This window comes from Geotrypetes seraphini, chromosome 5, assembly GCF_902459505.1.
Source record: "Geotrypetes seraphini chromosome 5, aGeoSer1.1, whole genome shotgun sequence".
NCBI classification, from domain to species: Eukaryota; Metazoa; Chordata; class Amphibia; order Gymnophiona; family Dermophiidae; genus Geotrypetes; species Geotrypetes seraphini.
In genome coordinates, this window is record NC_047088.1 from 20715181 (window position 1) to 20733069 (window position 17889).

The window sequence follows — 17889 nt, forward strand, 5'->3', positions numbered from 1 at the left end:
CCAGTTGTAATCCGTATGGTACTCTAGAACAGTGTTCTTCAACCATCGGTCCATGGACCAGTGCCGGTCCACAGAAATTTCCTGCCGGTCCACAGGGCCAGCACGTGCATCAGGCCCAAAACAGTGTTCTTCAACCGCCAGTCCACGATGCCATCAATGGGGTGTTATCTTCGAGCCAGCTCCCTCTTCCTAACTGATTCAGTGCACAAAGCCGTGTGCAGTGGCTCCTACAGGCATCCTGCGCCTGAACCGGAAGCCTTCTCTCTGACTTTGCAACGTCAGAGGGAAGGCTTCCAGATGAGGCAAGGGACGTGCAAGGTGCAATTAGTACTATTATGGGGGCGGGGTCTGGGGTAGAGATGGGCGGGGTCTGGCCCACGATTTAGCCCAGTGTTCTTCAACCACCGGTCCACGGACCGATGCCGGTCCACAGAATAATTCTTTTATTTCTGCCGGTCCATAGGTGTAAAAAGGTTGAAAAACACTGCTCTAGAATATGATTTATATACTTTTAGAACCCCTGAGGAAGGAGTTTTTTTCAAACACAGATCATGTCGAGTCCCAGTTCATCACCCTTTTGGACCATACCTTGGATACAAAGTGTTTATGTCTTGGCATCTTGTACATCATCTCTGCAGTTTTTTTTCCCTTTGTTTGTTGTTTGACACATCACTGCAGTTCAGTTGGATTTTTTTTTTGTTTGTGTTTGCCTTTCGGACTTATTTACTCTTACATTTCGCACAGAATCCATGCCTCGGTGAAATATTGTTTTTTCTTTCCCCAGGTATTAAGGGTGCCCATGGCTTCCCTGGCGTGCCAGGTCAACCTGGATTTGATGGGCCAAAAGGTTTACCAGGTACCCCAGGACAATTTGGAATACCAGGACCACCAGGTGAGTGTGCTCATTAAAAATCCAAATTGCCTTGAAAATATTTAATATTCTTTATTCAGATGCATGGTGACCCTTTTACTAAAGCTTAGCAAGCCAATACACAATGGCACGTGCTAAGTGCCACAAGGCCCATAGGTATAAAAAAGGATGAGCAGCTTAATTATACATGTGCTAATTCTGTTAGCGCACTCTAAGCTTTAGAAAAGGACCCCATAGTTGGTGTTAAGATAAGAACATAAGAATAGCTTTACCGGGTCAGACCAAAGGTCCATCTAGCTCAGTATCCCATCTCAACGGAGGCCAATCCAAGTCACAAGAACCTGGCAAAAACCCAAATAATAGCAGCAGTCCATGCCACCGATCCACGGCAAGCAGTTGCTTCTGCCATGTCTGTCTCAACAGCAGACTATGGACTTTTCCTCCAGGAACTTGTCCAAACCTTTTTTTAAAACCAGCTACATGAACCGCTCTTATCACATCCTCTGGCAACGCGTTCCAGAGCTTAACTATTCTCTGAGTGAAGCTCTATAAGAATATTCAACAGCTCTCTCCAGATAGTGACACTGAATATCAACTGCCAGCAGCAGTTAAGGCATGTATCTGAACCATCTAATATAATAAAACGCTAAGCCGCGCATGCGCACTCCCACCTGCGTGTGCCCGTTTTCTGTGAGCTGTAGGGCACCGCAGGTAGGAGTGTGCATGCGTGCGAAGCTCTCTCTCTCCCTCCCCCCCGAGGCGGATGTCGGCCACGGAGGCTGTCGGCAGCCCGAGGCGGATGTCGGCCGCGGCGGCTGCTGGCTGCCCGAAGCTCTCTCTCTCCCTCCCCCCGAAGCGGATGTCGGCCGCAGCGGATGTTGGCGGCCCGAGGCGGATGTCGGCCGCAGCGGCTGTCGGCAGCTGCAGGCCGCCGCGGCCGAACCTGGATGGCATCATACTGAGAGCATGAGTTCTGTAACACATGTTATTTAACACCAGTGGGATAGTAAATATCAAAATATATAGTATATAAAAAAACTCTATCCCCTTCTATTGTGGGAAAAATACAGAAAACTATAAACAGGTAGAGAAAAAGACCTCACATAAATTTGTGGAACTCAACAATACAGCAAAAGCTGAAGACATGTAAGTTCACTTTACAGGTTCAGTTGGAGTCATTTCAAAGCTCTCCTTGCATATTGTTTTTTAAATGGAGGAAACAATATAGCAAGTTTAGACCCTTTGCTTGAAACGTGAAGGAGGAAAGGGAGCAGAAGGGGAGAGAATGGTAGGGCATGGAGTTAAGGAGGAAGGTATGGAAGGGGGAGGAAAATACTGCATAGGGAAGTGGGGTGGGAGGGAAATGCTGCAGCACACGGAAATGGAGGGGCAGAAAAGAAGTTGATGGACAGGGGAAGAGGTGCTGATAGACAGGGGGGGCAGAAAAATGAACGCAGGCCTACTGCTGGACAGGGGGAGCAGGAAGGAGGTAATGATGGACAGGGGGAGGTAAAACAAAGGGAGAAGGGCTGCTGCTGGATAAGGTGAGCAGTGATGGGGTGGTGGAGGACACAGGGGAGGTAAAAGGAAGGGAGAATGGACAGGGGGAGCAGGCAAGGGGTGGTAGTGGACAGCCAAGGGAAAAAAAAAGAAAGACAGACAGAAATACAGAAAGCGGCTAAGGTGAGAGAAAAAAAAAAATAAAGACAGACACACACACATATATTCTAGCACCCGTTAATGTAACGGGCTATAAGACTAGTCTTTTTATATAATACTATCTCAAATTAATTTAAGACATTGTTTTGCTGTTTCTGTGTTCTACTGAAATAGTCTTGTTTTTGAAGGATTTCCAGGACCTCATGGAGATCAGGGTCCTCAAGGATTCCCAGGACTGCAAGGAAAGGAAGGTCCGTCTGGCAAGAATGGGGCACCTGGATCTCCTGGTTTTAAAGGAGTTACCGGTGAAGTCTTGGGTGCTGAGACTGGACGTCCAGGTGAACCGGGCCGACCTGGATTCCCAGGAGATAAAGGATTTCCAGGAGAATCTGGCTTACCAGGACAAAAAGGTAAATTCCTCTGTGGGCCTGATTTACTAAGTTAGACATTAGAGAATGACACGGTGACAAAATTCATCACCGTTCCTGTCCCCGCAGATAACCGCGGGAAACCATCTTCATGTCATTCTTTAAGGAGAGAGGGAAGAATCAGAGTATGAATGGCCACAACCACTGACCCTCAAGCTTTGCTTTGAAGAATGTTGGTGTAGAAGGATTGAGGTTGAGAATGACAGTCTCTGGTATCCAGAGCAGATATTGTGATGTCATAATGCCTCATTCCACCAGTGCCTAAGAGCCAATCACATCAGTGATGTCACAATGGCTTCATTATCCTTGGCTCCCATAAGAATCAGAGTATGAATGGCCACAACCACTGACCCGCAAGCTTTGCTTTGAAGAATGCTGGTGTAGAAGGACTGAGGTTGAAATAGACACTAGAAAATGACATGGGATTATTTTCCGCGGTTATCCGTGGGGACGGGAACGGTGATGAATTTTGTCACCGTGTCATTCTCTATTAGACACTGAAAGGGAGAAAAGCCTTGCTAAATCTAGACTTAACTGTCAATTCTTAGTCTAAAAAAAGAAAGAGTAAATAAACTAAGTAATCATGTGTTCCATTTCCTTGAGATGCACGTTATGATTACATGGGGAGTCTTCTCTACCTAGAAGTTAAGAAGCTTTTCGTCTGACCTTTAGATCTTGAAAATATTAAATACTTCTGGGTTGATATTCAAAGCAATTAAACTGGCTAGAAACAGCTCTTTGCCAGTTAAATAGCCTGTTTGGGACTAACTGCTAATTTACAGTGGCATTTAATTGGATAGTGCCACTGAAAATAACCAGTTAACATCAAATCGAAAAGCTATTTGAAGGACATTCCAGAGGCGGGAGTTGGCACTTGCCCACTTAAGTGCCAATAGACTGCACTTAAGTAGCTAGATTAACTACATAAATGGGACCTTATAAAAATCAGTCCTATCTTTATGCAGTAAGCTATAGCTGGTTAAGTACTGAATACCGTACTTAACCAGCTATGCGTTAGCCAGCTCCACAAAACTAGATGTTCAGTGTCGAAGCCTGGAAAGGGCCCACCACTGATTATCCAATAATAGCACCAGTGGTGTTTGGTAGAACTCTGAGATCCACTGGCTGAATATCGACCTTTTCATATTCAAAAGCAACCAATAAGGTTTCAGATTAGAGAAACTTGGGCTATTTTCCCTGGAGAAGCGGAGGCTTAGAGGGGACATGAGAGAGACTTACAAGATCATGAAGGGCATAGAGAAAGTGGAGAGGGACAGATTCTTCAAACGTTCGAAAACTACAAGAACGAGAGGCCATTCGGAAAAGCTGAAAGGGGACAGATTCAGAACCAATGCTAGAAAGTTCTTCTTCACCCAAAGGGTGGTGGACATCTGGAATGCGCTTCCAGAGGGTGTGATAGGACAGAGTACGGTATTGGGTTTCAAGAGGGGCTTGGATGATTTCCTAAAGGAAAAGGGGATTGAAGGGTATAGATAGAGGATTGGATGATTTCCTGAAGGAAAAGGGGATTGAGGGGTATAGATAGAGGATTCTATGCAGGTCCTGGACCTGATGGGCCACCGCGTGAGCGGACTGCTGGGCGTGATGGACCTCTGGTCTGACCCAGCAGAGGCACTGCTTATGTTCTTACATTGACTAAAATACAAACTTAAAATTAGAAGATATCTTTAGGGATGACTAATACATTCAAAGACATTTAAACCTTGGACAAACAGGAACGGAAGGTAAAACGGCGAGAACTACAATATTCTGAGTAAAAGAGAACAAATAGGGGAAAAACAATAGGAAGGGTTGCTGTAGGGAAAAACAACGTGGGGTCGCCCTTACAAGGGCAGTTAGGTCTGTTGAGATACAAAGAAGTTTTCTGAGAGTTTGAGAATAGTACCTTTACGACGATATATGCTAAGACTTGATGTCATTTTGTATTTTTCGTACAGAAAGCCACATAGATTTTGAGATATACAGATTATAAGTAGGGCTGCACATCAATTAATCACGATTAAAATTTTAATCGCATAAAGCGTCCCACCCTCACATTTCCTTCTATACTCGTACAGTGGCAAATATAGACAGCAGAAGTAAATTCTCAGAACTGACATGTTTTAATTACTAAAATGAAAATAAATCATTTTTCTTTTTTTTTTTAATTAATCTTTATTGATTTTCAAACTTTGACAGTGCCATACAATTAGTTTAGATATAACCACTACAAAGAAGGCACTTTAAATACACAATTAAAACATAAAAACAATCATTTCCCCCCCTCCCCATAACTTATATTAATTAATCTTATTCATTTTTAAAGCTCCCAATAAGTGTAACATATAATACAATCATTTATACTTAGATCACACTTAATATATCATCAAATTTTAAACTATATTGAATAATCCCGCTCCCTTGTATCCTATAGTTATTCATAAGTAAGAGAAATCATAAAATATTCCCATCCCCCCACCCCACCCTGAATGTATATGAACCAAAAAATTCATGTTTAAACTATACAATACTTTCAATCTTTGCAATCATTTTTCTTTCCTTTGTTGTCTGATGATTTTATTTTTCTAATTATTTTGTTCCATTTTTTTAAATCACCAAGCAACAAAGGTAAGAAAAAAGATTTATTTTCATTTTAGTAATTAAAACATGTCAGTTCTGAGAATTTACTTCTGCTGTCTATATTTGCCACTGTACGAGTATAGAAGGAAATGTGAGGATGGGACGCTTTATGCGACTAAAAATGTTAATCGCACTCAATCGATGTACTGCCCTAGTTTGTTTGTTTTTGGGGGTTTTTTTTTAGTTATAAGTATTTTATTTAAACTAAGGGCTCCTTTTATCAAGCCACGTTAGCGGGGTTAACGCGTGCGACGTTTCATCACACGTTAACCCCTGCGCTGTCCTAAAATCTACCGCCTGCTCAAGGGAGGCGTTAGCGGCTAGTGCGGCCGGCGGTTTAGCGTGTGGTATTACACGCATTAAACCACTAGTGTGGCTTGATAAAAGGAGCCCTAAATAAAAGTAAAATTATTTTTGAATGCTTTTATGATGACCTCCATGGTGTGAGAGCAACTAAACATTTCCTCCTCTTGTTGTAAAATATGTACAAGTTAAATATGTGATTTTTCAGACAGACCAGTTAAATCTTTCCTGGAGCTAAAAAAGATAACCTGATGGAATAGGAACGGTGAATTTGGAATATAAATAGCAAACTTGCGCTAAGCTTTACTTTGTTAAAGCTTTTCTTTTGTTTTTTGATAAGGAATGTTCTTCTCATTATATTGGTGGTAACTCCCCTTATGATATTGGGGTCTAAGGTAGAGGTCTGCACGGGAACGGGGATCATGGGAATCCCGTGGGTCCCGCGGGAATCCCCCCTAACCCACGTGACTCCCACGGGGACCCCCCACTAGCCAACGGGACTCCCAGGGGGATGGAAGGCTTTGGAAGCAGGGTTCATCCATATAATATAATAGACATGTCAGCCTTAGTAAAAGAGGGGGTTTATAAGTTAATTACCTGAACAGAAATCAAAAAAAGGGTTCCACCAAAGAGATTCCACAAGGAAAACAGCAGCGCAAACGCAAAAGAAACTGTGGAATTGATGATCCTGTCAGAAGTAATTGCTGCTTTTATGGAGGTAATTCCTTGCGGGGACAGGTGGGGACAGAGAGGATGGGGACGGGTGGGGACGGAGAGGATCCTGGCAGGGACGGGTGAGGACGGAGAGGATCCTGGCGGGGATGGACGGGGATGGGTGGGATTTCTGTCCCCGCGCAACTCTCTAGTCTAAGGAAGGATATGTCATTTTCTTAATTGTGTATAACTTTGATGGCACTTCTCCCTCCGTATTCGCGGGGGATACGTTCCAGCTATAGCCGCGAATATGGAAAAACTGCGAATAACTATTGTATATGTTATTCGCAGTTTTTTGTAAAAGATAGAGGTTTTGTTATTAAAACCGCGAATAACATATAAAATAGTTATTTGTGGTTTTGTGAAAGGACTACTACTAAATCCTATTAATATTCACAATGTGCACGCTGTGAACCAGCGATTTTCAGGGTGAAAGTTTTGAAACTTCGATTTTGTAGGAAAAAGCATGGAAACAGAGTGAATGTTGGTAAACACTAAACTTTTTTTTACAGTACAGCAAAAGTAAAGGAACTTCAATCATGACGTAATTTTTGAGGGCGGAGTCACCCGACAAAAAAAAATCGCGAGTATGTGAAACCGCGAGTGCCGAAACCGCGAATACGGAGGGAGAAGTGTATATATTTATTTTATTCTCCTGTATTTCTTTAACAAGAAGTTTATTTTCTTGTAAATTTGATTTGGAAAATTGATAAATAAAGAATTTTTTTTTTTTTTTTAAACCCATTTCCTCCTCTTTCAGGGGCTGATGGAAGACCAGGTTTACAGGGTGCAAAAGGTGAACAAGGCACTCCAGGTTTTCCTGGTGCTGCTGGCTTACAGGGGCCCCCGGGACCTGATGGGCCATTTGGCATCCAAGGACGACCAGGTCCTGTGGGGCTGCCAGGGTTTCCAGGAGTAATAGGTAAGGAGTCGGCATTTGTTGTAGAAAGAATTGGTGAAATAGTTTATTTATTTTACAGGTCATGATGGGGTAGATCTCTAAAGAGGGTACTTACCTGGCAAATGCACACATGAATAGTATATTGGGTATGTGTGCACAAATAAATGCAACCCAAAAATCCAGCTACATGCTATTCTGTAAATATGTCAAGTTTATGCTTCTTCCATTTACTAATATATCAATTCATTTCAGACATTTGTGTTATACTTTTTTTACGGACCTCAGAAACACCCTCCTCCAACCGTTATTTTCATGTTTTAAAACGGGGAGCTTCACAGGTGTGATTCTCCTCACTGGTCCTTTGCTAATTTTGCCAATACAAACTTTTTTTTAGCACTTTTTGGTTTGCGATTTAAATTCAGAGCGGGGTGGATGTTAGCGGTTTGTATGGATCCCTGACGAAGCGGATGCGAAACATGTCGGGTCCTACCGATGCACTAGTAAAAAAAGATAAGTACATACTTAAGTTTGGAAAAAACAAAAAAGTGCTTAAAAAAAGTTTGTATTGGCAAAATTAGCAAGGACCAGTGAGGAGAATCACACCTGTGAAGCTCCCCATTTTAAAACATGAAAATAACGGTTGGAGGAGGGTGTTTCTGAGGTCCATAAGAAAAGTAAAAAAAGTATAACACAAATGTCTGAAATGAATTGATATATTAGTAAATGGAAGAAGCATAAACTTGGAATTGTTATAGAAGCATTGGTTTAGTTCCAAGATTTAAGACATCAGCCTTTAGATGCTGTGTATTCGGTAAATATGTGCATATCTGTACAGCACAAGAGAGGCGTAGGTCTGCTCAGTTCCCAAGGAACAGCAAACATTGCAGATCGCGAAGCATTCTAAGCGCCACGCCATTAGGAAGGCGCCAGTAGACGCTCTGCCAGCACGTGCTAATTGTTTGAATTGGCTATTAATGGCGTGGTAAATTGACCTGGCCGTTTAAACCCAATTAAAAACAAATGAAAAGATTAAAAAGTAGGCGCTATGAAGTGCCTACAAAGCACAGCGCCAGAATCGCGTCTAAGCAGACGCTAAGTGGCGCCGAATGGTTATGGGTGGAGTTGACATTCGGCACCGCTAAGCGTGATTCTACGTCGAAGGCAGGTGCCGGAAATATAGGTCTGTAAAACCCTGGCCTAGATTTCCGGCCCCTACCTTAAGCACAGGCCATAATCAGCGTGACACGCGACTGGTGCCGCTTTTTCAGGCGCCTGCCGGTTACGGGGCCGCTTTCAGAATCCGGGCCCAATCATGTTAAAAAAATAAATTATTGTGTTGCGCCCGACGCATGACTCCTAAAAATCCCAACGTGGCCACATTTCTCCAAAAGGCTGCGTCAGAGACACTCTATGAAACAAATATGGGCCAGTAAGAATCAAGCAAAATCTAAATGAAATCATATGTTAAAACAAGTTAAAAGCAAGAGCCATTCAAGACATCCAAAATCATCTTAACCATAACGTGAATAAAAATGATTGAACAGATGATTAAAATTAATCTTTTAGTTGTTTATTATTCAACTAGTCTTTAAGCCCGTTAAATTAACGGGTGCTAGAATAGATGTCTGTCTGTCTTTCTTTCTGTCTGTTTCTCTGGCCCCCTGTCTGTCATTCTTTCTCTCTCTCTATCCTTGGCTAGTGTCTGGGGAGGGGGAGGTTTCTTTCTCTCTTTCTCTGCTGTCTGTCTGTGTTTATTCTATCTGTCTCCCTGGCCCCCTGTCTTTCTTTCTGTATGTCTCTCTGTCTTTCTCCCTGGCCCCCCTGCCTACCTGTATTTATCTGTTGTCTCTCTGGTCTGTTTGTCTTTCTTTATGTCTGTCTCTCTCCCTGGCCCCCTGTCTTTCTTTCTGTATGTCTCTCTGTCTTTATCCCTGGCCCCCCTGCCTACCTGTATTTATCTGTTGTTCCATGCCTGACTGTCTCTCCGTGACCCCCTTCTGACTCCCTCCCCCCTCCCGAAAGCAAGGCCGTTACATTAATGGGTGCCCTGTGCAGCAGCAATAGCGTTTCCTCTACCCCCTTTCCCTTCCCGCGGTCCCGACTACAAAGCTGGTGATTCCAGCAGCGTGTGCAGCAGTCTTCACACGCTGCTTCGGGCCCTTCTACTGCCCTGATTTACTCTGGCACGTCCCTGATGACATCATCAGAGACGCGGCAGAGCAAATCAGGGCAGTAGAAGGGCCCGAAGCAGCGTGTGAAGACTGCTGCACACGCTGGAATCGCAAGGTTCGTAGTCGGGTCCGCGGGAAGGGAAGGGTGAGGTGGCAAAGGACTCGGGTCCCAGGCGGCGGGGTCAGTTTTTCGGTTCGTCCCGGGGGGGAGGAGGCGCTCTTTGTACCCCAGTCCCGGCTTGTGGAGGCGATCGTCGGCTGGCTGGGAGCAGGCTTGTGGAGGCAATCGTTAGCGTGTAAAGAAACTTCCGTATTGTGAGGTGGAGAGCAGGGAAGCTTGTCTGGCACGCATGCGCACTCATGCCGTCGCGACGGATCAGGGAACACGACTTTTGAGTGCGCATGCGCGGCCTAGCATTTTATTATATTAGATTGGCTCATCTGTTCAGTCATTTTTATTCATGCTGTGGTTATGATGTTAGCAATTTGTTTTTACGTGTGATTTACTTGATTCTTATATGGCTTTTATTTTATTGTTATTGGACTATATTTCTTTCACAGAGTGTCCCTCATGCAGCCTTTTGGCACAACATGACCACATTGGGCTTTTTATGAGAGCCATGCAGCATTGTGTGCAAGAATAAACTATTTCTAGTGTTTTTTTGTTCTTTGTGATGTGCTGGGTTTCCTGATCCTTCATTATGAGCATATCATCTGTAGAATGTATTTTACAGGTCGGCATATGCATAATAGGAAACAGGTTGGGGCTCCAATGTTACTTATAGAATATTTTAAGTTATGCATGTGTTTCCGTGTAATAGCTCTTGGTGTCAATTTCTTATAGTAATGAGAGCATTCAGTATAGTATTATGGTAGTGGGACAATTCTTTCTTGTTCCACTTTCTGTTCTCATTCACACACTTTAGATTATATGAGCAATGTATTTCATGACCCTCAGAAACACCACCTGAGACTCATATCATTCATTGTCTTAGGCTTTAAGTGCTGTCTCTTCATCAGGGCATATTATGTAAGCACTACTCTCTCATTTATATTTTTAATATATAAATAAATAAATAGTTCAGCTCTGGATTATATTAAAGTAATAAGTGACTTATCTTATATGTGGTCATCCTTTCAGGGATAGCTTAGCCGACATGTTTCACCAAACGGTTTTCTTAAGGCTGTACTTCCCTTTACTAGGCTCCACTCTACTTTGTTCGAGTAGTGCTTATATAATAATAATAATTTTATTCTTATATACCACCATACCGAAAAAGTTCTAAGCTAATACATGGGATACAGATAAAATACAAATTAGAATAATGGACTTAAAAACAGATAAAGATAGAAAGCATTTACAATATAATGCAAAAAATACCAGCATGGCAGGGAAAGAAGTAATAGTTTCAAGTTTTCAAGTTTTATTAGGATTTTATATACCGCCTATCAAGGTTATCTAAGCGGTTTTACAATCAGGTACTGAAGCATTTTCCCTATCTGTCCTGGTGGGCTCACGATCTATCTAACGTACCTGGGGCTGTGGAGGATTAAGATAAAATACATCAAGTTGAATATAAGGAACTTGATTGAAGAAATGGAGCAGAATGCATTAAGATACCAGCCTATCAAAGAGTTGAGTCTTTAACAATTTTCTAAAATCAAGATAGGAAGAGACCTCGAACATAATTTTTCTAAGCCATACATTCAAGTTAGCATCTTGAAATGAGGTTCAATATGCCCCGATGAGGAGACAGCACTTAAAGCCTAAGACAATGAATGATATGAGTCTCAGGTGGCGTTTCTGAGGGTCTTGAGAAGCAATGCTCATATAACCTAAAATAAGAACATAAGAAGTTGCCTCCACTGGGTCAGACCAGAGGTCCATCCCGCCCAGTGGTCCGCTCCCGTGGTGGCCCACCAGGTCCTTTGACCTGTGAAGTGATTTGACCATTTTTATATCCTACCTCTGCTTCTATCTGTACCCCTCAATCCCTTTATCCTTTAGGAACCTATCCAAACCTTCCTTGAACCCCTGTACTGTGGTCTGGCCTATCACAACCTCTGGAAGAGCGTGCCATACGTCCACCACCCTCTGGGTAAAGAAGAACTTCCTAGCATTTGTTCTGAACCTATCCCCTTTCAATTTCTCCGAGTGACCCCTAGTGCTTGTGGTTCCCCACAGTTTGAAGAATCTGTCCTTGTCCACTTTCTCTATGCCCTTCAGGATTTTGAAGGTTTCTATCATGTCCCCTCTAAGTCTCCTCTTCTCTAGGGAGAACAGAAAGTGGAACAAGAAAGAATTGTCCCACTACCATAATAATAATAATGCATGTGTTTCCAGCATTTAGGTTCAATCATTTACATCAGCTGCTCTAGGATCTAACTGCATAGTTCACGTATTCATTTATTTATGTGTTTTGCTACTCGCTATAATCCTATATGGATTACATAAAAACATGCACAGTTAAAACCATAAAAGAATCAACTTTACCCTGAATAAACTACAGACGGTGGCTCTGGCTTCAAAGAGAACACACCAAAGGCATACAAGTTATTACTCATCAAAAGGCTTAATATCCTGCCACCAAAAATTAATAGCTAAACAAACTAGACTCTTCAAAGGCCTGAACAAATGGCGCAGGCTTGAGTTGCTGCTTGATATCTGAAGTATCTGAGAGAGGCTTAAGTTCTCTCGGGAGCCTATTTCACATGTAGGGACCTACAATGGAGAAAGGAGATCCTGTTTCTGTAAAATTCTCTTTCATCCAAGAGGGGATGGTGCCTCCTAGGTTCATACATGCATGTATATACCCAGCTATGCTAGTATTGTATAAAAAAAAGTAGGCACCTGTGTTTTTTTTGTAGATTATGCTCCTATTACCGTATATACTTGAATATAAACCAATTCAAATATAAATCAAGTTCCTGTGGTTTTGCAAGGTTGCCACAAGAACTCGCAGCAGCCATTTTAGATAGTGGCTCTGTACAGGGCAGGAGTGTAAGAAGATCATTCCTGCCCTGGTTCACTGCTGGACCATCAGGGCTTTCAAGGTATGTTTTCTGGAGATCTGGGGGGGGCAGGAGGGAGGTGTGATGTTTCAGAATCGGCCAGAACAGGAAACAGGAGGTTATCCCTCCTGTCCCAGTTCACTGCTGGACCACCAGGGCTTACAGCAGGCCCAGGAGAGGCCTGCAACAGGTCCGGGGTGGGGGAGGGTGGGCACTGACTTAAATATAAACCAAGACCCCCATTTTTGGACCATTGATTACAGTGGTGGTTTGACAGCAAAGATCAAGCATTGATTAGCACTGGGGCATGCAGCCATGATGAGCACGGACCAAATATGGAAGTGAAAAGATGTCTTAGTCACCATCAAACAAAGACTGATCACTGCCATTGTGTTCCCAATCGCAACATAAGGCTGTGAGATATGGACACTCACGAAAGCAGATAGAAGAAAAATCAATGCCTTTGAGCTGTGATGCTGGAGAAGACTTCTGTGAAACCCAACAAAGATGTTCTTGATCATATAAACCCAGAGTTGTCCCTGGAAGGCAAGATTACCAGACAGAAACGGACCTATTTTGGACATTGTGATGAGGGTGAATTCACTAGAAAAGGAGGTGCTACTCAGAATGGTCAGTGGTGAAAGGAAGCAGGGGAGACCAAAGGCCCGTTGGCTGGATACCATCAAGAATGACACGGGAATGAACATCGAGCAGTTGAAAGAAGTCGTGGAAAACAGGGAAGCATGGCAAGGACTGGCCTACAGAGTATCCAAGGGTCAGACACAATTGAATGGATAGTAGGAGTAGTTTGTCCCAAAAATCTCGGTTTATATTCGAGTATATACGGTAGTTGGCCTCTAGGCTTCTAAAATCTAAGCACTTTTATAGAACTTCATTCCAAATGATTAAATGTTGCAGTCTCCCTATCCCTAAAGTTTTGTTTAAGATATTTTCCTGTTACAAGTGGTATTTTTCTTCAGGGGGGGGTATTTGCGGGCGGGAGGGAGTGGGCATCCCTCCTGCCTTTTTCTTCAGAGGGGAGGGGGGAGGTCCTTTATAGCAGGAGGGAGTGGGCATCCCTCCTGCCATCATTTTGGGGTTAGGGTGGGTCGCCGCAATTGTCAGGGGTCGTGGGGGAGGGTCTGCGACAAGGGTAGGGTATTTTTTTCATTTTATTTTTAATGGGTCAGATATTTTGCGTGTGCAACACACACAAAATATCTGTGCCATGGGGAAAAAAAAAAAAAAGACCAAAAAGCAGACAGTCCTGTCGGTACCACAGTTACCGACAAGTCTACAGCAATCAGGTTTTAGGATTGGTAAAACCCGATGCTAAGTAGCCAAGCAATGTAAGTGAATCAATCGCTTGGCTATTTTGCATGGGGTTTTACTAATTTGCATGGCTGGATTGGAAAATGGGTGATCAAGTGGAAAAACATACGATGGGCCGTTTAGTGAATCGGTTCGGTTAACAGCGACGATCGCTCACTTTAGTGAATCTAGCCCATAGTTCTTAACGATCACCTGCCTATTATACTGTAGTTGGATTTTCTATGGAATACGTTAACTTTAAAGCCACCTTGGAATCAATGAGTGATTTTATTGGGGAAGAAATCTATTCTTCTTTCTAGATAGATACCAAGGCTTCTACGTTCCAGCTTTGGAAAATATAGATAATTAATTTGCTGAAACTTGAGAGAGTATGTATACAGTATATTAAGAACTTTTCTTCTCCTCAAGGCCGTTACAGAATATGGGGAAAATTTTGGAACGCTTTTTCTCCGGCGACCAAAAGTAGACTCATGAACACTTTAACTTGGAAATGGTTCTAGTTTCTGATTTGTCCGGTAATGAGGGGAGGGTGGCGATGGGGAGAACTTACAGTATACAGTATATTCAAACTGTGCTTTTTAATGCTGTCGCTTTCTTTTTCTTCAATAAACATGATTTAAACGTAAAGACACCTTGGAGAAACTGGTAAAATGGTCAAGTCTTCTGTTTTATCACCCCTGATTGAGTCCTTTGATCTAATCTAATGTAATCTAAACCTTAAGTTTATTACCGCATCATCTCCATGAGAATGGAGCTCGACACGGTTTACAAGAACTTAAAATAGTGGGTAGAGAAGAAGAAAAAGGATTACATGAACTTATGTGTAGAAGGGGGGAGATGTAGCGGTTGGCTGATATTTTTTTCCCCCCCTGTGTACATATTTTTATCTGTTGTACGTTTTCATCTCAACCCATAGTTTGCTTATGGGTTCTGGATAAGATGTTCCCATGAGTGGCTGATATATTTCTACGTAAGCCATTGATTTCATGTTCTCTTATGTGTTTTCTGTTTTACACACAGTTTTTGTCTGTTGTTTTTTTGTTTTTTTTTCTCTCTCTTCATCATGTTTCCATTCCATTTATCATCCACTCTCCATTTCTGATGTTGCTCTGTTTGGTTGTGGGTTCTTCACATAGGCTGTCAAGGTGAGAGAATACTCTGTAGCTTGAAAGCTTCTGGCCTAACACGCTAGCTTTTCATGCTACGAGAATTGCATTAATAGTAAGTGATACCCCTTGCTTGATGTCTCCAGAAATCTAAGAACTATTGTGGTAAGCGTGCTGCGAACGCAGACCAACACAGTAGCAGAAACAAACAAAAAACTTGCATCTAGATTCTTCAATCCCTGGTACTTAATTTAAATTAAAATATTGTGTTTGCATTGCCACTGTACTACAAAGCAAAATTCGAATTTCATTTGTACTCCTCAAGGGTTTCCACATGATAGAATCGCAGGAGGCTTATGACCTTTGTCTAAAGAAAGTCTTGCTGAAAGCTGCCTGTTGGTTACGATTTAATCTGAACATCCCTACTCCACCACCCCCCCTTTATCATTTTTTTTTTTTTTTTTTGCAAGGGTTCCCAACTATTCATCATATTTTGAATCTTCTAAATTTGATGACCACAAAAACGTTATTCCACATTTATAAAACGCACGTCATTTTATAAAGGATTTCAAGCTGTACTAATCATTCTAGACCAGTGTCTCGCAAACTTTGTCAAGCCGCAGCACGCTAAACGTAGTGGCCGCGGCTCGAGGCACCCAGAAGTGCGTGGACGTCGGCACGATGATGTCACTTGCATGTGTGATGTCATCACATCAGCGTTCGCGCATGCACGAAAGCACCAGTGGGAGGTGCAGGGAGGGAAGACGCACGGAGAGGCGCTGGCGCCTGCTGATTGCCTACAGGACAGTCAGCCAGCGCCTCTCCTCCTCCCCAGCGTCTTGCGGCACACCTCAAATCTCAGGAGGCGCACGGTTTGCGATACACTGTACTAGGCAATCCAGTAGCAATATTATGCCTCTGTTAAATTTGAAAGCTCTTTGGTCAAATGAAAAGCATTGTAGCCTTAATGCAAACACAATGGCAGCCTAAGTTTAGGTTCTTTATACTTTTAAACACTAGGACAGAAGAGAGGCCTAGCCTTGACCTAATTTTGTTGACTCCATTCATGTGCTTTAGCATTTGACGTTGTTGGGGGTCTCTCTATCCCATGCATTTGTTTCAGTGTTTGCGGGGAAGGGTTAGGCCTGTCTCTCTCCTGTTCGGTGAATGGAAACCATTGAACGTCTCAAATCATGGAAACAAATTGTAAGGGGTTTCACTATTGCTGGTATTCTTAGTGACGGAGGCAGTTACCGTTGTCCTAGGACTTTTATATTAAATAACTAATGCTCTTGCAGTTCTAATTTTTATGCTTTCTAGAAAGTTGCATGTGGTGCAAATTGAGATATCCATTTCTCCCAAAGGAAACAATGCGCAGTAAAGCCTGGAGCAGTTCCAGTAGCTTGTTAGAGAGTGCCATTTTTTCTCTCTCCTGCTTGCAGGGTCTCCAGGTGGAAAAGGTTTGCGTGGTGACGGGGGATATCCAGGTCCCATTGGCAAGAAAGGGCTTCCAGGTCTTCCTGGGCCTTCTGGACCTCCTGGCCAATTGGGACCTTCAGGGCTTCCTGGACCTAGTGGTGAAGATGGACTTCCAGGGTTTTCTTCGTTAAAAGGTAAATGCTGAGTGCGCTGAACTTGTATGTGAAAAAAAAAATAGAAATGGCAACAAACAAATGAATGATTTATGATCAGTCAGAACACCTCCATAAAATTAATAGCAGGGGTAAAAAGTATGCCCATGTCACCCCGTTGTTCAAATCTGCCCACTGGCTCCCCATCAATCATAATAAAACCCTAAGCGTGCATGCGCACTTCTAATGCCGTGATCTCTGCCTCCGTGATCCGTAGCTCCATGGCAGAGACATGGTAGTACAGCGTGCAGTACGTGGCAGTTTGCAGCGCTTTCCTGAACTTCCTCCACCTGGAGCCTGTGGCGGTTTGTGTGCTGCGGTTTCCCTGCGTTGGACCCTGCCAAGATGAAGAGAAATGCTGCACAGGGAAGTAGAAAGTGAGGGAATGTTGCTGTTGCTGCACAAGAAAGGGTGGGAGGGAAATGCTACTGCTACTGCTGCACAGGGAAGTGGAGGGGGAAAGGGAAAGGGGGCCAGGGAGCAAACTTGCTATGCTTTGGGGGGAGGGGTGTGCTGGGGGGCAGGCAGCAAGCTTGGTTTGCTTTGGGGGGGGAGACATAAGGGGGTCACGGAGAGAGACAGAAAGAAAGGCAGGCAGGCATGGCGCCACAGAGAGAGACAGGCAGGCAGGGGGCCACGGAGAGAGACAGAAAGACAGGCAGGCAGCGCACGAGAACGAAAGACAGACACACAGAAACACAGAGGGCAGGGAGAGAGACAGAAAGCAAGAAAGACAGACAGACAGGGGGCTAGAGAGAGAGACAGACAGAAAGCAAGCAAGAAAGAAAGACAGACAGAGTGCCAAGAAGAGAAAGACAAAGAAAAAAAAGACACAGACAGCGGCCAAGGAGAGAGAGACAAAGAAAAAAAGACAGATAGACAGTAGGCAAGGGAGAGATAAAGAAAGACAGACATACAGAAAGAAAGAAATTAAATAAATAAAGAAATGCAGGGAAGGGGTACTGCTGGACAGGGGGGAGGTAAAAGTAAAGGAGAAGGGCTACTGCTGGACATAGGGAACAGGGAAGGTGTGCTGCTGAACAGGGGGGAGGTAAAAGTAAGGGAGAAGGGCTGCTAGCACCCATTAATGTAACGGGCTTAAAAACTAGTTGACATATAAA

At 43.3% G+C, this 17889-nt stretch overlaps 1 protein-coding gene across 3 annotated transcripts in view; it reads left to right on the forward strand.

The window, feature by feature from the left end:
- COL4A6 (collagen type IV alpha 6 chain) overlaps positions 1-17889 on the forward strand; it is a 457507-nt gene that overhangs the window by 357313 nt on the left and 82305 nt on the right. For 2 of the 3 annotated variants that reach the window (XM_033945312.1, XM_033945315.1), the window contains 5 exons: positions 785-892; positions 2719-2940; positions 7376-7537; positions 15168-15176; positions 16580-16750. In XM_033945312.1, coding sequence (XP_033801203.1) covers positions 785-892; positions 2719-2940; positions 7376-7537; positions 15168-15176; positions 16580-16750 — 672 coding nt within the window. The remainder of the gene's footprint in view (positions 1-784; positions 893-2718; positions 2941-7375; positions 7538-15167; positions 15177-16579; positions 16751-17889) is intronic. The other variant, XM_033945314.1, reaches the window with a different exon arrangement.